This window comes from Agelaius tricolor, unplaced genomic scaffold (genome assembly GCF_023055355.1).
Source record: "Agelaius tricolor isolate 1412-34295 unplaced genomic scaffold, bAgeTri1.0.p SCAF_19, whole genome shotgun sequence".
NCBI lineage: Eukaryota > Metazoa > Chordata > Aves > Passeriformes > Icteridae > Agelaius > Agelaius tricolor.
The window spans coordinates 2780773-2801039 of record NW_027269279.1 but is presented as its reverse complement, the minus strand read 5'-3'; the positions used below and the strand labels follow the sequence as shown (position 1 = coordinate 2801039).

At 59.0% G+C, this 20267-nt stretch overlaps 2 protein-coding genes across 9 annotated transcripts in view; one reads left to right on the top strand and one right to left on the bottom strand.

Moving 5' to 3' along the window:
- Positions 1 to 1645: 1645 nt before the first annotated feature.
- Positions 1646 to 19214, bottom strand: TNFRSF13B (TNF receptor superfamily member 13B). 2 transcript variants are annotated; one of them, XM_071443881.1, is made up of 5 exons: positions 18980 to 19214; positions 5758 to 5898; positions 4811 to 4927; positions 4044 to 4244; positions 1646 to 2819 (listed from the first exon to the last, which is right to left on the bottom strand). In XM_071443881.1, exons 2-5 carry the CDS (start codon positions 5894 to 5896, stop codon positions 2545 to 2547), a joined length of 732 nt encoding a protein of 243 aa, XP_071299982.1. In that variant the 5' UTR covers positions 5897 to 5898; positions 18980 to 19214; the 3' UTR covers positions 1646 to 2544. The 2 variants fall into 2 exon arrangements, with proteins under 2 accessions (XP_071299982.1, XP_071299983.1); XM_071443882.1 differs by lacking the exon at positions 18980 to 19214 and adding an exon at positions 7877 to 8638.
- Positions 16665 to 20267, top strand: part of MPRIP (myosin phosphatase Rho interacting protein) — a 73147-nt gene continuing 69544 nt past the window's right edge. For 3 of the 7 annotated variants that reach the window (XM_071443869.1, XM_071443867.1, XM_071443864.1), the window contains exon 1: positions 16667 to 17191. In XM_071443869.1, coding sequence (XP_071299970.1) covers positions 17072 to 17191 — 120 coding nt within the window. In that variant the 5' untranslated portion in view covers positions 16667 to 17071. Of the gene's footprint in view, positions 17192 to 20267 lie in introns of all 7 variants that reach the window. The other 4 variants (XM_071443866.1, XM_071443865.1, XM_071443863.1 and 1 more) reach the window with 3 other exon arrangements.

Genomic DNA, 20267 nt, shown 5'->3' with positions numbered 1-20267 from the left:
GCATTTGCAGAAATGACTGGAAACAAAGAGTGGTGCAGCCATGCAGGCTCACGGTGGGGTGTGTTCTGTTACCTGCCAGCAGTGAACACAGCTCTGCAGGGGACACAAAAATAGCCAGAAAGTGCTTTTAGCTACATTTTCATGTCCCTCAGCCTCTGGAGTAGGGATAAAGCTTTGCCTGATGCTGGTGCCTGATGGAAAAAGCAGAAATGTGAGAATTGGTTAAACCCTGGGCAGGGGATCCTAGGCTCAGAATCAGTGTCCTCAATTCCCAGTGTGGTTGGACTTGTCCCATCTGGAATTGCTGGTGTCCTGTTCATAGTGTCCCTCTAACACTGGGACTGATGTCTCCAGCTATGATCCTTCAGAGCTGCTGGCCAGTGGCTGTAAAATGCCAAAATTCACTGATTCCTCTTGGTTCTCCAGCTAAGGGTGTTTGTTATTTTCCTGCTAATTTGTTCAAGTTGCTCTCTGTTACCTTTTCTGTGCTGATAATTGCAGTTACATTCCCACAAGGAGCGGGGGGTGAGGGACCTTCCCCTCTTGTGTCTGGGCAGGACTTGGCCTCTGATGAGTGTTTTCCCCAATTTTTGAGACACCACACAGTGACAGGAGGAGCAGCCCTGTGCCAGCCCTGGCTTTGCCTGGGTGTGAGGTGAGTGATCTCCTGAGCCAGCTGGGGCTCCTGGGGCCACACAGGGTGAGCTCCTGCTCTCACTAGCACAGGCATGGCCCTAAAATCCTTCTCATTTGAATAATTGATGCCTGTTGATCCTCCAGGGATGCCCTAATTGCAACACTGGTGGCACGTGTTCACTAATTCTGTCCTGTTTTTAAATAAGGTTCTGAATCTCTGTGTAAGTGCCATGGCCAGGGGTTCCTGGAGGTGGCACCTGAAGGTCTGTAGGGCACCAGAGCTGGACTGGATCCACGTGTCCCCAGGAGCTCCCTGCTGGAAGGGGCAGCCTGGGGAGGCCCTGGCTGCTGCTGGTTTTCCTTCTCCTGAATTCCCTGTCCCTGCTGGGAAGTTTGGGCAGAGGGGGCACAGAGCTGGGGGCACAGAGCTGGGGGCATTGCCAGCCCTGGAGCCAGGGGAGGATGTGCTGGTGCTGCCCCAAGGTAAGTGCAAAACCTTCACCTGGAGCAGTGGAGCATCCAAAAACAGGATGTGGAGCTGGGGAGTGAGTCCAGAGAGCTGCTCCAAGGGCTGGAGCAGCCATGGAGCCAGGCTGGGACAGCTGGGGGTGCTCACCTGCAGAGGAAAAGGCTCCAGGGAGAGCTCAGAGCCTAAAGGGGCTCCAGGAGAGCTGGAGACTGTGGGAGCTGAGGCAGCAGGAAACCACAGAGCTGAGAGCAGGAGAGCAGAGGGCCCTGGAGCAGCTTGCCCAGGAGGCACTGGTGTGAGAGGGGAGGCCAGGAGGGGTCTCCAGGTGTGCTGGGACATAGAGAAGGTCTGGATGTTGTGAGGCCCATGGACTGTGGGAGGTGAGCAGAGTGAGAGGCAGCTCAACCTCCCAGGTGATGCCTTTGTTAATGATAAGGAAGTATTTATATTTAAAGGAAAGTGTAATATAGAAGGGGTAGAATCTGTTATAACTCTGCTCATGTTTTCTCCAGGTGTCTGCTTTCCCAGCACCAGGGTGTACATATTTTGAATTACATTTATTCTTTCAAGTTTAAAGCTCTAGTTTAAGACAGTGGAGGGGATGAGCTCCTACCAGGAGTGATTCCTTGAAAAAAAAAAAATTCCTACAGTCTCCTTTAGTGGAAATGAGAACTTCAAATTACACATTGAAACCCCTATTTTTCCGTGATAGCTTTCAAAGCCAGGTTAGATAAAAATATTCTCTCAAAGCAGCTTTATCTCCAGCTGATTCCTCACTTTTACCAGCTCTTCAGAATAACCCAGGTCAGATATACATAAATCCAGTTTTCTAGAAAGTTCTCAGCCTTGGATGAATTTTCATATTTAAACCCAGTTCCATTGAGGGTTATGGTGCCTGTCCCAGCTCCTCATGGGCAGCATCGTGTCCTGGTCCCGAGGCAAAGCCTCACCATGACCCATGGCAGTGCTGGAAGCTGGCACTGGAGCTTCCCACACTGGCTCCTTACCAATTTCACCAGTAAATCCTTGGACCCAATTCCACATTTGAGAGGTTTACAGCTGTGGTGAACATTGTTCTGATTGATGAAGGAATCTCCAGGCAGGGAGAGGAGAGCAGGGATCCTTTGCAGGGATGGTGGTGGTGGAACCAGGAGGAAAAGCCCCTATGAGAGATGTCCCCAAGGGCTGGGATGCACCCAGGTCAAGCTGGAGGATGAAGTCAGATGCTGCTATATGGGAAGTGACTTCTTTCACTGGGAGTGCACAAGAATAACGGGAATTTGGTTTCCTGAGTGGAAGCAAACAGCTCTGTGCAACCTCCAGCCCTGTGTCCTGCAGCCTGGGCTGGGCAGAGGCTGTTCCAGAGGGTGAAGCAGCTTTGGTTTGGGGGCAGGGAGAGCATCCCTCCACTGTGATCCCGTGCTGGAACCCCTGTGTGGTCACACCATGGGTGTCTTCTCCTGGGCAGGGGAGCAGATGATCTTGAAGTGCCCATCCTCAGGGCTGGGGAGGGCCCCGGCGCTGCCCGTGCTGCAGATCCCAGAGAAGGAGGGAGCTGCCCTTTCCCCAGGCTGGCCGGAGCTGCTGGGGCAGGGTTTGGTCTCTTGGACAGCAGAGCCATGTCCAGGGAAGCAGAAGCCACAGGTTTCCACTGGCTCTGGGATTCTGATGCTGGTGAATCCCTCAGCAACACTGCCGGCTTCCACCAGCCCATCTGTAAATAAACTGCATCAGCTGAGGGGCCCAGGAGCAGCTTTCACCTGGGAATGCCCTGGAGTGCTGCCCTAGAGCCTGTGAAAAGCTGCTCCTGGACCTGGAGAGGACACCCAGCTCCAGCATGGACTCACTGCACCACCCAGAACACCCAGAGAATCTCTCCAAACCTGGTGGCTTATCTTAAAAATGACCCCTTGATCCCTGTGTCCTTCAGCAAAGCAGTCAGGAATGGCCTGAGGGACAGTCCCTGGAGTGACTCCAGGTGTCCCATGGGCTCATGGGGTCTTCCTCTGTGATTTTTGACATTGATGGCTTTGAGGTGGATGTATGTAAACATGGGTGTGTGTGATGTGTGTGCAGAAACAGGTAAGTAGGCATTTTTTCCTTTGGAAAGTCAGCAGAGAAGAAACCACCTTTTCCATGTTGAATTGTTCCACGTTATCCTTTCTCTTTTTCTCCTTAACACAAGGACTTGTGAAGTCCCTCTGGCTGCAGAACTAAAACTGGGGTTTTGTGGGACAGGTGTTCATTTTGGAAGAGGGTTGGCTTTTGTTTTCAGGTGTTCATTTTGGAAGAGGGTTGGCTTTTGTCCCCTCAGCCTCTGGATGGAGACTGGAGAGGTGCAGCAGCTCCAGGAGGGAAGCTGTGCCTGGGAAGGGAGTGACTGAATGGTCAGGGTGGAGAATCGGGCACAGGGCTCCAGTCCTGCTCCTCTTCCAGGCTCACTCTCATTGTTTTTGCTTTTTCTCCCTCCCCTTTAGGAAATAGCTTGTCACAAACATCTTTTATGAAAAATCCTTTCCTTAGGATTTTTCCTCCTGAGAAGCTGAGAGGCCTCAGGAACAAAATGTAACCAACGGTTATCTGCTGCTGTGGAATGCAACAGGTGCATCTGGGATTGGTGTCATGTTGGTTGTTTCTAATTAATGGCCAATCACAGCCCAGCTGGCTCGGACAGAGAGTCTGAGCCACAAACCTTTGTTATCATTCTTTCCATTCTATTCTTAGTTTAGCTAGCCTTCTGATGAAATCCTTTCTTCTATTCTTTTGGTTTAGTTTTAATGTAATATATATCATAAAATAATAAATCAAGCTTTCTTGAGTCAGACCCTCATCTCTTCCCTCATCCTCAGACCCTGTGAACACGGTCACAAACAGCTCTGCTCTCTTCTGTCAGCCCCAGCCTGCCCCCCAAGCTCCCCCGTGTCCCGGTGTCACCCACCTTTGGCAGGGTCCTCCCTGCAGTGGCAGGGGGCAGCGCTGGGCTGGCAGGAGCCGGGCTCTCCCCTCCTGCGCAGGTGGCTCCAGCCCAGGAGCAGGGAGCAGCCCAGGCTGGCGAGGCAGAGCCCCAGCAGCAGCCACAGCGCCAGCCACGGCTCCTGCTCCGCGCACGGCTCCGGCTCCAGCACGGCCGCGGGCGTGGCTGCGGGCGGGACAGACAGACAGACAGGGCGGCTCAGACACCTCTGCGGAGCCTTTCTGGCAGGGACAGGGCTGCTAGAGCTGTGCCTGCGCTGGGAAGGAGTTTGGGAGCAGCTCTGTCTGCGTCCCCTCTGTCCCCTGGCACTTCTCCTTGGTGAGGTGGAGGAGATTCCTTCCCACATCCCATTCACGCCCTCCCACATCTTCAGGGATCATCTCAACCCCAGGGAAGGAATTGGGGCTCCTTGGTGAGGTGGAGGAGATCCCTTCCCACATCCCATTCACACCCTCCCACATCTTCAGGTGGGTGCAGGACCCCAACCCCAGGGTAGGACTTGGGGATCTTGGGGCTCTCCCCTCCTGCTGCCCCTCCCTGGGGCAGCTCAGCCGGGTGGGACCCACGGCTGCCAACTCCCCCCTGGCCTGGGAGCTGCCCAGCCCCTGAACACCAGCACAGGCAGGGGAAGGCCAGGGTGGGATGGAGGAAATGGGAAATGGGCCCTGGCTGCTTTCCCCAGCCCGAGTCCCAGGACAAAGGGGGGTTCTGGTGGCCCCTCCCCAACTCACGCTCGCAGGACGGGGCACATTCCTGGGGGTGCTGCCCACACACCGAGCTGCACCTGATGCATCTCTTCACCAGATCATCGTAGTAAAATCCCGGTCTCTTGTTGCAGTCCATGGACTCTGGGGAAGGAGAGGGGAGGGAGATGATCACGGTGTCCTCAGCACATCCCCCCCGCCCCAATGCACGGCAGGACGAGCCCAGGTCGCTGCTCTGGCAGCTCAGGGGGGCCCTGCCTGCTCCCCACGGCCCTGCGGGGCTGCCAGGGGCACAGACCCGGGATCTGGGGTGCAGAGCTGGGCCAAGGCCTCTGCTGGCAGCTGAGGGGAGGGGATGGGCTCACCCAGCCTGGGGGCTCCTGGCTGCTGCTCTCAGAGCTGCTGCTGCTGCTGCTGCCCTGGGGCTTGCACAGCTCTTGGGACACACCAAAACCTGCCTCAGGATGCCAGGAACGGCATCTCCTGTCCTCAAGGAGGAGATGTTCACCTGTGGCTGCTGAATCAGCCCTGGATGGGTGAAGCCACCTCAGCCTGTGACTCCAGGAAGGGTGCTGGCACAGGGCTGGGCACCAAAGTTCATTTATCCCTTGTCCTCCTTTGAGGTGTTTTCAGGACACCTCAGGGCCTGTCCCAGGCCAGGGGTTTGTCATTATCCACATCCCTGCCTTTGGAGGGTGGAATAGGGAATTCCCCAATAGGGAACAGGAGTGCAGGAGTGCAGGTGCAGCCTGGTGACCCCAGAAGGGAGCAGAGATGCAGGGCCCTGGTCCTGAGCTGTTGCCAGCCCCAGCCCATCCCTGGGGAGCTGTCACATCCCCCTGTGCATTTGGCCTGAAGCTCTGCAAGGCTGAGCTGGCTCTGAGCCTGCCCTGGGGCTCATCCCAGGCTCTGATCCTCCCTCCCAGCTTGGCCCCATCCCTGACCCTCCCACGCAGGGGCAGCCCAGCACTCACCACACACAGCATCACACTTCCTGGCCAGGGACTGCCTGCAGGCCAGGCTGCAGGGGATGCACTGGGAAACGAGGGTGTCCCAGTACTCCTGGTCAGTGCAGTTCCTCATGGCATCCTGCCCCGCTCGTGGCCCATCCATGGCTGCAGAGAGACACAGGGGGGTGTGGGGTGGCCACCACAGGGAGCTCTGCAGCCACCTCGTCCCTTTCTGGGGCTGGGACCCTGGCAGGGGGATCCTGGCTGTCCCTCAGCCCTCTCTGGTGCCAGGCTTGAGCAGGAGCACACAGCCAAATCTGCTTTTCAAGCTGTGTGTGCGTCCTGTGCCAGTCCCAGGGGACACACAGAGAGCCCACCCTGGCCTGGAGGTGGCCTTGAGCTGTGCCCTGGGGGTCTGGGGGTCCCTGCACCTGCCAGAGGGAGCACTGGGGACTATTCCTGTCCTTACAGGCTTTTCTGAAAGTACCAAAACCACCACCTTGTGTGTCATTCCTGCCCTTTCTCTTGGGTGTTCTGGTGTCATAGTGAAACCAGGCTGATGTGTAAGACATCTCAGAACAGAAGAAGGAGGGAAATCTCCCCAGGAGACTTTAGGCACCAGTTTAACCAGTGCCAGCTGGAGGTAGACGTGCTCTTGTCCCTGTCACGGGCTGCTTGTCCCATCCTCTGCTGCCCCAGCGCTCCCAGTGCCCTTGTGCACTGGATGTGATGCCAGAGGCATAGGAGCAGCTCTCAGCAGCATAAAAACCATCCAGAGCTCACATTTAGAAGCATTGGCTGGCTGATAACAGCTCCTGTGCTGTGCCACATGCAGGGGCTGCAGCTGCAGGAAGCTCAAACCCAGCAGGAGGGGGGCAGTGGTGGCCATGAGCCCTTTGCAGCCTGAGAGGGCCCCGAGAGCCTCATCCCTCCCCAGAGCCCTCCTGGAGCTGCAGCTCTTTCCTGCAGGGTGGGAGATGCTGGTGCTGATGGGCCCCAAGGGCTCAAGGCTTCCCCAAGCTGCAGAGTCATCTCTGCGTGCCCAAAGGCTGAGCTGCTGCTTTGGCAGAGCCAAAACTTGGATTTTTATAGAGAAAATCCCCTGTGCTCCTCCAGGCTCTCTCCTCTCTCTCCAGGACTGAGATTGGGCACTTTGCTCATCTCTCCTGCCCCTGCCCAGCCAGAACCTTCCCTGCAGGATGGGCTGTGTCCTGCCTGGGGCAGCACAAGAGAAACCCCCCCATTCCCAGGGAAAAATCCTCTCTGCACTGGGATGCTGCCCTGACACTCCCAGCTGTTCAATTAACATTGCCATAAAATTAAATAATGACTTTCTGTGGAGCCTCTCTCTGCCCTCTACCCCAGGGCAGAGAGAGGCTCAGGCCACTGCTCTCCTCAGGTGCTCTGGGACCAAACCTGGGCTTTGCACGCAGAGGAGCCCCCAGGGCTGGCAGGAAACCCTTTGGGGATGGGGCTGAGCCACCCTTGGCCTGGGTTGGGGTTTCCCATGGGATAAGTGATGGGAGGCAGACCTGGGGCTGTGCTAAAGCTGAGGGGCTGCAGGAGATGTTTGGTCTCTTCTAGGACAGACCTTCCCCTCCCTGGGGAGTCCCAAGGTACACGTGGTGCTCCTCAGCTCTCAGCCATGGATTTTCCAGCAGAGCCAGGTGAGTCTTTCCCTCTGCCTCTCAACCACCAGGACCCTCTGAATTCCCCCACAGACCCCTCATGCAAGGCTTTAAGCAACCCCAGGACAGGGGGGAATGGCTTTTAGCTGAAGGAGGGTAGATTGAGATAAGTTATCAGGAGAAATTCTTCCCAGTGAGGGTGGGGAGGCCCTGGCACAGATTCCCAGAGCAGCTGTGGCTGCCCCATGCCTGGAAGTGTCCAAAGCCAGGTTGGACAGGGCTTGGAGCCGCCTGGGACAGTGGAAGGTGCCCCTGCCATGGCAGGGGGGTGGGACTGGATGAGAATTCAGCTCCCCACCGACTCAAACCATTCTGTGCTTCCCCCTCCAGCCCCACTGCAGGGTGGGAGCTCTGAGCAGAGCCTCCCCTCCCTGCTGGCCCTGGGAGCGTGCCCAGCCCCTGCCCTCAGCCCAAAGCCCTGAGCCCACCCCAGAGCCCCTCCATGGGTCACTCACATCTGGCTCTCCAGCAGTGGCTACTCCCCCTGGGCTCCAGCCATGGCCCCTGGAGCTGCAGCACTGAGCCCTGCCTGGCCCGGGGTTATTATTAGAGAGATTTGGTTAATGCCTGGCTCTGCATTTCCTGGGGCTTCCCCCTGTCCCTTCCATGCAAATTGGCTGCACACTCAGAGCCCTGCATTGGCTCCTGGGTCCCCGGGCTGCTGGGGACAGCGTGGGGGACACTGAGGGCTGGTGTGTCCTGGGCCAGGTGGGCACATTTCAGAGGGTGGAGTGGGAGCTCTCAGCACCTGCTCCTGCAGCAGAATCCCAGAATCACAAAGGCTGGAAAAGCCCTCTCAGACTGAGCCCAGCCATGTCCCCAGCACTGCCATGCTCACTGAAGAGCCACGTCCCCAAGTGCCACCCTGAAACACCTTTCAAATCCCTCCAGGGGTGGTTCCACCGCTGCAGCCTGTGCCAGGGGGGTGTTGCCTTCAGGGAAAGTGTTTCACCCTGCCAGGAAAGGTGTTTTACCCTGCCAGGACCAGGCACTGCTGGGAGCACCCATCCTCCCCATGTCCCCAGCATGGTCAGCACAAGCCACTGTCCTGTCCCCTGCTCACAACTCACAGAACGTGTGAGTTGCCTTAAACACTGATTTTTTTTTTTTTTTTTGTGAGTTGCCTTAAACACTGATTTTTTTTATTATTTTTTTTTTCCTTTTTTTTTCTTTTTTTTAGTGAGGCATCCTAAACACTGATTTTCTCAGGTGCCTCCATATCTGGGAGGCAGGAGGGCTGTGCTATGCCCTGCATGGGCAGCTGAGTCCTGACTGGGCTGGGGGCACAGAGCATTAATAACTCATTAATAGCACATTAACGACTCATTAATAGCACATTAACGACTCATTAATAGCACATTAATAGCACCTCTTGTTTTCACAGGGGCAAAGAGCCACCTCTGCCCTGCTGTCAGCCTCCAGAGGTTTGTCCCTGCTCCTGCAGGGATGCTGGGCACGGTTTGGCAGCACACGAGGTGCTGGCACAGCCGTGACTCAGCTCAGCCCAGAGGGACCTTTCTGCAGAAGCAGCTGAAGGAGGAAGGAAGCAGCAATACCTGTTACTAAAAGCATTCGTGGAGCAGCACCAAGGGTTCCTCTGTTTGGTTCAAAAGCTCCTGATTTGTGCTTGCCACGTGGGGCTGGAGAGGCCAGAGGATGTTTTGCTGCCGTGTCCATAGCAGGGACCCTGGAGGCTGATCCTGCTCAGGGGGAGCAGAGCCCAGAGGAACCCAGCACCTCGTGTTTGGATGTGGCCCATGAGGTCCCAGATCCTGAGGGAGGGTGGGAAGCGGCTCTGGCACCATCCAGAGCATCTCAGGGCTTGGAGCAAGGACCAGCAGAGGAGGCACCACGGCCACAGGGACACTGCCACACGGCCACATGTCGTGTATCTGGCACAGAGGATGAGATCACTGCTGTGCTGAGCCTCCCCCTGGGAGGGAAATCACGATTTTGGCATTGCCTGAGCTGGGTGAGTGTGGCAGAGCAGGAGATGGCCCTGCAGAGGCGGCCCCAGCCCACTGCTCTCGGGGTTTTGCAGGGGAAACTCACCTCTGTAAATAGCACCAGAGACTCGCAGTTTCCACCCTGGTGAGCCCTCGAGAGGGAAGTGAGAAGCACTTGGGGGTGGTTTGTCCCTCCTGGCTGAGCAGGGAGCAGGCAGTGTGTGCTTTCAGCTGTACAGCTCTGGGCTGGAGCCCCATTTCCTTGGCTGTGTGCCCCAGTGCCTCACCCCCGGTGCCCCAGACACCTTCACCCCCTCCTGCAGCCTCTGAGGGCTCTGTGGCTGCCCAGCACCTCCAGACACGGTGCCCCATGAGCTCCTGCCTCACAGCCAAGGCAGGGGCTGCCACCCTGCCCTGCCTGGGGTTGTTCCTGTGCTTTGGGCAGCCACCACCAGGGCCCTGTTCTGGATTTCTGGATTAAACCCTTCCTCTGCTGAGTTCACTGGTTCCCATCAACCAGGATTCTTACAAACCAGCAGCTCCCTGTGCATCCTCCCAGTGCCGTGCATCCCTCTGGTGGCTTTGCATCCCTCTGCATCCCCCTGCATCCCCCACATGCTTTTGCATCCTTCAGTGCCCATCTGCACCTGGCTCTGGAGGTGCCACACTCTCTCTGGGGTGACAGAGCCCAGTTTTTTCCTGACAACAAAATCTATTTTTCTGCTGGGCTCTTGCCCCCGTGGCAGTGCTGAAAGAACTGCAGGTAGCAGGCAGACAGGGTGGGCAATGTTTGGCTCTGAAGCTTTTAGGGGATGCTTTGCTGGGATGATTTCCTCCCCTCAGCCCAGCTGCTTTTAGCAGTGCCGAGGCTTGGGCAGGACGTTTGCTCACACACCTGCTCCCTTCGGGACCTGAGAAAAGGGGCTGAGAGGGAAGGAGGGGAACAGGAGCCCTGGGGGAAGGGGAGGAGGAGCCTTTTTCGGCCGAAACTGCCGGCTGCGGGTCGGGCTGAGCGCAGAACGCTCCCAGGGCTCATTTCTGTCACCCCAATTCCCCGCGGGACACCGGGGCCGGGATGTGCCTGTGCCGGGGCATCCCCCGGTCCTGTCCCCGTCACCTCACGGCACAGCCAGAGTCACCGCAGGGCTGTCGCCGCTGTCACCGGGGGGCCCTGGGGGCTGTGCGGAGCCGTGACCGAGCTGCGGCACTGCCACTCTGAGGGCCACCCCCGGGTGCCCGGGCTGTCCCCGCAGCCCCAGGGTGCAGCTCCTTGTCCCTGCTGCTCTCCGGAGCTCCTGGGCACGGCTGTCCCCTGGCTCTGTCCTGTGGCTCTGTCCCCACGCTCTGTCCTGTGTGTCTGTCCCCACGCTCTGTTTCTGTGTGTCTGTCCCCAGGCTCTGTGCTGTGGCTCTATCCCCAGGATCTGATCTGTCCCCAGGATCTGTGTGTCTGTCCCCTGCTCTGCTCTGTGTGTCTGTCGCTCTGTGCTGTGTGTCTGTCCCCAGGCTCTGTGCTGTGTGTCTGTCTCTCTGTTCTGTGTGTCTGTCCCCACGCTCTGTTTCTGTGTGTCTGTCCCCAGGCTCTGTTCTGTGTGTCTGTCGCTCTGTGCTGTGTGTCTGTCCCCAGGCTCTGTTCTGTGTGTCTGTCGCTCTGTGCTGTGTGTCTGTCGCTCTGTTCTGTGTGTCTGTCGCTCTGTGCTGTGTGTCTGTCCCAGGCTCTGTGCTGTGTGTCTGTCCCAGGCTCTGTGCTGTGTGTCTGTCGCTCTGTTCTGTGTGTCTGTCCCCACGCTCTGTTTCTGTGTGTCTGTCCCCTGCTCTGTGCTGTGTGTCTGTCCCCAGGCTCTGTTCTGTGTGTCTGTCACTTTGTGCTGTGTGTCTGTCGCTCTGTTCTGTGTGTCTGTCCCCAGGAGATGGCACCCTTGGCCAGCCCAGCCCGGCTCCCGCTGGCTCCGGCTGTCCCCGCACCCGGAATCCTCCAACGCGGCCGCTCCAGCGCGGCCAAAGGGAATCACAATTTATGGAATGGTTGGGGTTGAAAGGACCTTAAAGCCCATCCAGTTCCACCCCGACAGGCACAGAGACACCTTTCACCACCCCAGGTTGCTCCAGGCCCATCCAACCCAGCCCTGGACAGGTCCCTGTGCGATGCGGCCCCCGGCTGCTCCTGCCCCTTCCTGGCACCTCTGTTCCAGCACCCCCAGATCCGGGGGGTTCAGGGCCCCCCTCTCAGCCCACGCTGCTCCATTCTCCCTCTGCTCCTCATCCTGGCACCACCCCTGGGGCATCACCCCAAGGATGCTCAGTGCCCAGCGGGGTCTGGGCACCCTATGCCAGGCTCTGGCCCTCCCAGAGGCTGTGCCAGAGCTGTGGGTGAGCCCTGGGTGACCCAGGCTCCAGAGCAGCCCCTGTGCATCAGCAGGGTGGGGCTGCAACAGCCTCCTTGCCAAAACCCAGCACTGATCAGGAAAAGGGAAGCATTTTACCAAATTTTACCAAATTTTACCCAGGCTGTGCTCCCCGAACCCAGCAGCCAGCTGGAGACCAAGGATGGCCAGATGGGAAAAGACCTGGGCTGGCCAAGGTCTGGCACAGAAATGAGGAAAAAGCCCTAAAAATGTGTAGGGAAGGAGCAGGGTTCAGTGCCAGGGCTGTGTGCTGAGGTGTAAAGCGTGGGTGGTGGATAAGGGAGATGAGTCAAAGAACAATCTTTGGCCAGAACAGCTGATCTGATTACGTGGAGTTTTGACCTGGTGGGAACAACTCCTCGTCCTCACTGCTGAATTCTCTCTGGAGAGGTGCTTTCCTGGCAGAACCCTCATGGGAAGGGGTTTGCAGCCTGCCCAGGAGCTCTGCTGTTAATTTTTAACTCTAAAACCCTGGGGAAATTCCAGAGGACTGGAGGGTGGCCAGTGGGAGTCAATTTAATATTTAAAAGGGATAAAAGGGCTGATCCTGGGAATTACAGGCCAGGTGAGGCTGATCGCCGTCCCTGCACAAATTATGGGCTGGGTAATTGAGGATGGTGTCAGCCAAAAATTAGAAGCTAAAAATATAATTAAGGTCGTTAGCTTGGTTTCATGGATGGCAGCTCCTGTCAAGTGAGTCGGCTTTGGTTTTTGGCATGACTCTGGGCTGGCTGATAAAGCTAATTGTGCTGCTGCATTATAATGGGTTTCTCCAAAGTATTTAATTTAGGGCCATGTGACATTTTCATTTGTAGGACTTGCATTATATGGAGCCAGCAGAGCAGACATCCCACGGCTGCGCTGGCAGCTCGGGGCAGTGGCCGAGGGGGCTGAGAGCACTGGGTTTGCACAGGGTGGTGTTTTCAGCAGGGATGCTGAGGTGAGAGGGGGGTGGCAGGGCAGGCAGCCTCACAGGGAGATCCCCTCTGCCCTGCCCAGCAGCCAAAAGATGGGGAAAACCAGGTGGGAGCAAAAGATATGGATTTTCCTGCTAAAGCACAGCAAGGGCTGATGGCAGCAGCAGGCACTGATAACCCAGCTGTGGATGTAATTAATCAATTTTAGGAGTAAGGTATGAACTCACAGACATTTGGCATCTCTGGACAAGAGGAAAGTTCTGCATGGTGGGACAGGATTTGTTGTGGCTTCTGGGACAAGCTCAAGCCTCTGCATGCATGTGCAGCTTGCTCTTGCTCTGGACCATCCTCATGGGCTCTCCCAGCCCCATGGAAGCTGCATCCTCCCCTCTGGACTGCATCAGCTGCAGCTGAGTGCTGTGGGTTTCCTCCAGTGCATCATTTGGGTCCTTTTAGTTTTCCTAGTGGGAAAAACGGGATTGAATGGGGCTTGGAGCAACCTGGTTTAGCGGAAGGTGTCCCTGCCTTGGGACAGGGGGTGGAACAAGATGGTCTTTAAGGTCCCTTGCAGCTTGAACCACTCTGACTCTGTGACAGCCAGGCACAGGGGCCTTTCTCTCCATCCAGGAAGGTGTTTTTCACCCCATGTGGGTTTCCCCCCTGTGGGTCTCACCCCATAAGACACACGGTGGCTCGAGGGGCACCCAATCCTCCTTTGGTCAATGTTTCCTTTGCCATTCATTCCCCAGGCAGGGCTGTGGAAGGCTCTGGATCCCTGCAGATCCCCAGGGGCTGCATCCAGCATCCCACAGGATGGGATGCTCCCACTCCAGGTGGAGCAGGGCAGGAGGGGGGAGCCCTCTCAGCCCAACCCTGGGCCCAGTGTGGATCCCAGGGCTCGCCCGCTCCGAGCCGTGACTCCTGCCCTCTCCCCCGGGCATCCATCCATCTGTCTGTCTGTCTGTCTGTCTGGCACCGCGGTAATGACGGCGGGCTGGCGGCACGGCGGCATTCAGGGACTTGCCCAAGGTCCCGTGGGGAGCGATGGCCGCACGGGAGGAGCGCCCGGCTGTGCTGCTCCTGCCCGGCCCTGCGGAAAAAATGTGAAATGTGCGGCACCAGGGCCGGGAAAACACGGCAGAGCCACGGGGCCGTGTCCCCGGAGCGGTGACATCCCGTGTCCCCGGAGCGGTGACATCCCGGCGGGCAGGGGCAGCCATGGAGCTGCCGGTGACAGGAGCAGGGGCTGCTCTCCTCTCTCCGGGGGGATTTGGAGCTGCCGATCCCTTTCCGGGAGGGTTTTCCAGGTGCCTCCCCAAGCTGGGGCAGGTGAGTAACAGCTCCTGCTCTGCAGCTTGTTTACCTGGCGCTGGGGCTTCTTTTTGGAAGGCTGACTCACCGCAGCACCTTCCCCCTCTGCCACTGCGGCTCCCTGACAAAAACTTTCCATTTTCCCATTGTTTTAATTGCCCTCATTTAAGAAAACTCCTCCGGAAAAAAAACCGGCTATGGGTTGGAGAGACACGGCAGCCCCAGCCGGGCATTGCCACAGCGATGGGATGGGAGGGGATGATGGGGTGGGACGGCCACCCCATGGCACACCTTGGGGACCTCAGCGCCAGCACCTGGGGCACACAGGGGATGTGGCAGCGAGGTTCCAGCAGCAGCGAGCATGGCACACGGGCGGCTCGGCACGGCTGAATGCGGCCCGACAGGTTTGTGCAGGAGCCCGTCCCGTTCCGCTGGATTTTTGGAGAGGCTGGAGCCAGCCCCGGCGTCCCGCGGGGAGCTGCGGGCTCCGAGCACGGCGCCAGGTCACGGCCCCGGCCCACGGGGCAGGCACAGCCTGCAGGGACTGCTCTGTGCCCTCTGCCAGCTCCCTGATCCCTGGAAACAGGGAAGGAACAGCCCCTTCCCTCCTGGAGGCTTCCTGCAGTCTGGGGGTCCATGCCCTGAGGAGGTGGAGAAGGGCTGGGGACCAAGAGGACACGTGGAGGTGTCCATGGAGCTGCAGAGGGGCTTTGGATGGAAAAGGAAATGTTGGGCATCTGTAGGAGCTGTGGGATGCCAGGTCCTCAGGAAGCAATGCTGGAATAAACCAGCATTGGGGATGGAAGCAGGGAGGGAGCAGAGCTGGTTGAGAAGATCATCCACCCCTCTCCACAGAGCAGAATTTCCACAGTCGTGTGCCAGGTGAACCCTGGACCCACCGTGAGGGCAGCAGGGTCTGTACATTCCAGAGGGGAAAATCCTCTCTTCCTGGGGTAGGGTCATGCTGCTTTTATAACATTAGGATCAAGGAAAAGGTGGGGAAATCCTCCAAAACCAGTGAGGTGTGGGGGTCTGGTGTCACCCCCAGCCTGGGATCACCACGTGGGCTCAGATGCATTGGGGTCACTGGTGCTCTGCTGTCCCATCCCAATCCGTGGCACACGGTGTGTGCTGCGAATGGCCCTGGCAGGAGGGAGAGGGATGATTAAAGCTGCCTTTGATGAAGCAAAAATTAATAAACACGCAGGCAATTGTGCTGGGCTCTATTTACTGGGGATGACAGCGCGGAGCCGGCGTGGCGAGGCCGCCCAGGCCAGGTCCCACATCAAACACCAGGACAGCGCCAGGCGTGAGGGGACCAAGCCATCACCTCCTCTCTGACGGGTTTTTCCTGGCCCCAAAAATCCAGGAAGATCCACGTGCCTGTTCCTCATAGCAGGGCCCCATCCCACACCGGTTGGGAGCCCTGGGATGAGCAGGAGATGCTCTGTGCCATGCTGAGGTTTGACTGGGGTAGGGTGTGCCACTCTTGGGTGCATTTTGGAGGTGACATTTGGCACCTCTGCCCTGTGTCCCTGCGCCAGGGTCAGCGTTCCCAGCTCTCTCCTGAGCCAGTGATGCTCCACAGGCACTGAGGTTCCTTCCTTGGTGCTTCTGTGCAGAACCCAGGGGCAGAGCTGGGAGGCCAAGCCTGTGGCCTCACACTGGGTCCTTATCAGCCGGTCAGGAATATTTACCTGCCGGTTTCCACCGGATAAAAATTCACTGGACAAACAGGAGCTCCCAGCTGGCCCCAGGGCGGTGGCACAGCAGGGACGTGGCTGAGCTGGGATGTGCACCCCTGTCCCTGCTTCATCCCCGCTCTGTCCCCAGTGCTGCAGGTCACCGAGTGCCACAGGAGTGTGAGGGACATTGTCCCCACCTAATCTGAGTGCCCGAGAGTTGGTGACCCCCGTGTGCCCTCATGTGCCAAGGCTGGGGACAAGGCCATGGATTGTCACCCCGTGTCACCATGTGTCTCACAGCTGGGGATGGGCTGTGTGGGGAGGTCACTGTGCTCTATGGGGGCCACAGGACAATGCTCCTACACGGGCTGAGCCGAGCTGAGCTGGTCCAGGACAAACTGAGCTGAGCAAAGCCCAGCTGAGCTGAGCTGAGTTGAGCCATACTACACTGGATTGAGCTGAGCCGTGCTGAGTGAGACAGGCTGAAGAGAGCTGAGCTGGGACAAGCAGAGCCAAACAAACCGGTGCCAGGCTAAGCCGAGCCGAGTCTATCTGTGCCAGGCTGAGCCAAGTCATGTTGAACTGACTCGGGCTGAAGGAAGTTGGGCCGGGCTGAGCAGAGCCGAGCCGAGCTAAGACACGCCTCCAAATTGTGCTGGGCTGAGCTGAGCCAGTCTGTGCAAGGCTGAGCCAAACCGAGCTGGGCCGATCCGATTCGAACCAAGCTGGGCTGAGCCGAGCCGGGCCGAACGAAGCCGGGCCGGGCCGAACGGAGCCGGGCCAATCTGGGCCGAGCGGAGCCGAAGGCAGCCGATAGGAGCCGAGCGGAGCCGATGGGGGCCGATCCTGCCCCAGCTGTCAGCGCACCGCCCCTCCCCCTTTCCTCTTTTCCCATTGGCCAGCACGGCCATCCGTTAGGGGCGGAGGCGCGTTTCCATTGGCGGGCGGGCACGTCTGTCCGCGCCGCGGCCCCGCCCCTTTTTCCGCCTGGCTCCGCGGCGCTGGAAACTTTGCGGGCGGCGCAGTCGGGAGCGGCTCCCGCAGCGCCCGCACGCCCGGCCCCGGCCCCGCTCCCGCGCCACACCGACCCCCGCGCCGCCCCTCACCGTCCCGCCCGGCCCGGCCCCGCACGGCGCGGGCAGCGCCGCCCCTCCGCGCTCCGCCGCCGCCGCCCGGCCATGCGCGCCCGCTGAGCCGCAGCAGAGGCGGCCGCCCTGCGCTGCGCTCCCTCTTTTGATTTTTTTCCTGCCGTGTTCCTCGGGGTTCTGTGTCGGTTTTTGCGTTCGCGTGACGCCCCCCGCGGGCGCGGGGCGGCGGCGATGGGCGCGGCGGCGGGCGGGCGCTCCGCGGGGCGCTGAGCGGGCGCGCAGCGGGCGCGGGCCGCGCCATGGCCGCCAAGGACAATCCCTGCAGGAAGTTCCAGGCCAACATCTTCAACAAAAGCAAGTGCCAGAACTGCTTCAAGCCCCGCGAGTCCCACCTGCTCAACGACGAGGATCTCAACCAGGTGGGATCTTACCCCAAAACCCACTGTTTTCCCCCCAGAATCTACCGCGGCGTCCCGCCCCTAGGGCGCTCTGGGTCTCCATGGGGTGTCCGCTGGCACCGTGCGTAGCCTGGGGTCCCACAGGTACCTTGGGAGCCCCCCTGGGTAGGTAGGTTAGGGTCCCATGGGTGTCCCGATGGATAGTATAGGGTCCCATGGACATCCTAGGGTCCCACGGATAGAACGGGGTACGGGGCGTGCCTGCTGTCCCCGTGGTTGGCACAGAATCCCATGGGATCTCCAGGGGATCTGCTTGCTGGACACTGATATTGTAGGGTCCTGTGGGTGCCTGCGGCTCCCACAGGTACCGTGGGATCAGGTAAGGAGGGATGCTGTGGGGTCCCATGGATAGCACAGGGACCTACAGGTATCCCTGTATTCCATGGGGTGTTGTGGAACTCCAAGGGTGCTCCCATGTCCCACAGGGTATCTAGGAACCCCATGGATGTTTGCTGATCATACAGATACCCCACGGACCCACAGGTATCCATGGGTTCTGTGGGGTGTTCTGGAGCACTCTGGTCCCATAAAGTGTCCAGGAGTCCCATGGGGTGCCTGCTGACCCCATGGGTGGTGTGTGGTCCTGTGGGGTGCCTGCTGATCCCACGGATAGCACAGGGACTCACACGTGTTTGCGGATCCCGTGGGGTGTCCAGGAGCCCCATGGTTGCTCTCTGGTGCCACAGGGTATCCAGTGATTCCAGCGGGTGCCTGCTGGTCCCATGTGGTGCCTGCTGACCCCACAGATAGCACAGGGACTCACAGGTATTTGTGAAGCCCATGGGATGTCCAAGATCTCTTTGGGTGTTCTCTGGTCTCATAGGGTGTCCAGAGATCCCATGGGTTGCCTGCTGGCCCCCCAGATTCCCATGTGTCCCACGGAGCACCCACAGTGCCCACTGGTCCCTGAGGCCATGGCTCACCCCAGTGCCACCTCCTCTGGGTCCTCACCCCCTGAGGCCATTTGGGGTGATCCCGTCCCCTCCTGGGGTGCACGGCAGCAGGTGAGGGGTGTCCTGTGAGCTCCATCAGGCGATCCAGAAAGTCCTGGGAAAAACTCGGTTGGAAACAAAACGTCCCCTCCTGGACGTGCCGGACATGATCCCCCTGCCCTACACGCCCCTGCTCTCCCGGGGACATGGGAAGGGGACCCCAGCCCCTTTCCGGAGAGGGCTGGGGGGCTGCCAGGGCTGGGCCTTCCTCCTCTTCCTCCTCTTCCTCCCAGGCCTCATGCAGGCCCAAGCCCGGCGCTCCCATGGCAGGGGGTGTTTGGCGCATGGGGGGCGTTTTTGGGGTGTGGGGGTCCGTCCGTGGTGTTGTAGTGAGGGGAACAGGGCCGCCCTCCCTCCTCCCACACCTTTCTGGGCCAGGGCTGCCATCCCCGCTCCCGATCCTATTATGGCAATGAGATCAGACATATTGCTGCGCTCGCTGGGGGGGCGGCGGAGGGGGGGGGGGGGGGGCATCGTGAAATCTGAGGGCTAATATGGAAAAAATGTAACTGGAAAAAAATGCCGTGGTGTGTGCGGGAAAGGGGCGGGCGGCGCGGAGCGTCGCGGCCGTGCCCAGACAAAGGAGCCGTCCCGGAGGGGGCTCGGGAAGAGCCCCCCGCTCCCGGCCGGCCCCTTCCCGCTGCCCGGGGATTGCGCTGCCTCCTGGTGCAAAGCTTATTTACTTTTGTCGGGGGGCTCAAAGCATCGCACGCAGCCCGCCGTGGTGCCTGCCTGCCCTGCCACGGCGGCCACCCACCTCTCTGGGGACGTGTTTCGGGCAGCCCCTCGTTGGCTTTGTTCCCGTCGGGGTGGTGGGTGGCCCTGGGGGGCCGCCCCGCGTCCGGTTCCCATGGGGTCGGGGTCAGCGCCGTGGCCGGATCCTGGCCGTGCGCGGGGGGCTCCGGTTGGGAAAACGGCGCAATCCTGCTCGGCTTCTCCCTTGCAGCTGGGGTGAAGTAATCCCGCTTCCCAGATAAGATGGTGGCTGTGGTGGTGTGTGATGCACGCACGCACCTCCCGCCCTGCCCGCAGCTCCCCGTGCCCAGCGGCCCCCCGAGCGCGGCCACCCCGGCGCTTCCCCGCCTCCCCTCCCGGTTTGTGCCCCGTTTCGCAGCCTGGCTGGATGTGGGGGTGTGCTCGTTCCGAAGCACACCCAGGAATAACGGTTCATTTAACAGCTCTGAATGTTTCTGCCTTTTTCACTCAAACGTTTTGGGTTGGGGGGGGGTCCCACTCTGCAGCGTGGGGGCTCAGTGCCCAGCATGTCCTGTTCGCCCCGTGGACAAGGGACAGTGTTGGTGATTACCTAGAGCCAGGCTAGGAAAGTCTTTTGGAGTCATCTGACCTTTGTACTTGGCTTGGAGGAAAGGTGAAGGTACTTCACACTTACGCACTCGTGTCCCTTTTGGATTTTTATTAGATAAAAATACCTGCGTGCGTGTCAGGAGCTGCCCCCGCTGCTTCCCGGGATGCTGCAGGGCGCTGGAGCCGCTCGGGGCAGAGACCCAGAGTGTGTTTGCAAAGAGTCACAAATATTTAGTGGTAGTAGTGGATTTCCGTCGTACTCGGGAACCGGCTTAGGAATGGGGCTGGGAGGGGGGAAATCCAGCCCCAAACATCAGGATTAATGAGCTGGAGCTCTCTAATAATAATCAGACTTAGCACTTCCAACTTCAAAGGGCTGTGCGGACGCTAAGTCCCTAATCCCGGGAGCGCTGCGTTCACGAGTTGTTTTTGTGCGTGGCTGTGCTGCCGGACGGGGCTCGGCGTGATTTGGGGCAGCTTCTTGTGGTCCCACCACCTGTTGGAGACGTGTTGGTCCCCTCCCAGGGCTGCAGGTGGGAGGTGATGTGCCCTTGCCCCCCACAGTCTGTGTTTGACCTTCTGGGGTGCCCACACAGCATGGGAAAAACTGGGTCAGTCGGCGCAGCTGTTCTCCCTTGGGGAAAATCTGTTGCTGTGGGTAGTGGGCTGTCAGATCCCTTGATCCTGTGTGGTGGCAGGATCTGGCTGCTGGCAGACATGGTGCTGTTGGTGGCTGTGTC

Bases quoted from the DNA above. Each gene is read 5' to 3' on its own strand.
- TNFRSF13B (XM_071443881.1), bottom strand. From the start codon at position 5,896: ATGGATGGGCCACGAGCGGGGCAGGATGCCATGAGGAACTGCACTGAC. The intron at 4,245-4,810 runs GTGAGTTGGGGA...TCCCGCCCGCAG, and splicing joins ATGTGCCCCGTCCTGCGAGC to CCACGCCCGCGGCCGTGCTG. The intron at 2,820-4,043 runs GTGGGTGACACC...GTTTATTTACAG, and splicing joins CAGGGAGGACCCTGCCAAAG to ATGGGCTGGTGGAAGCCGGC.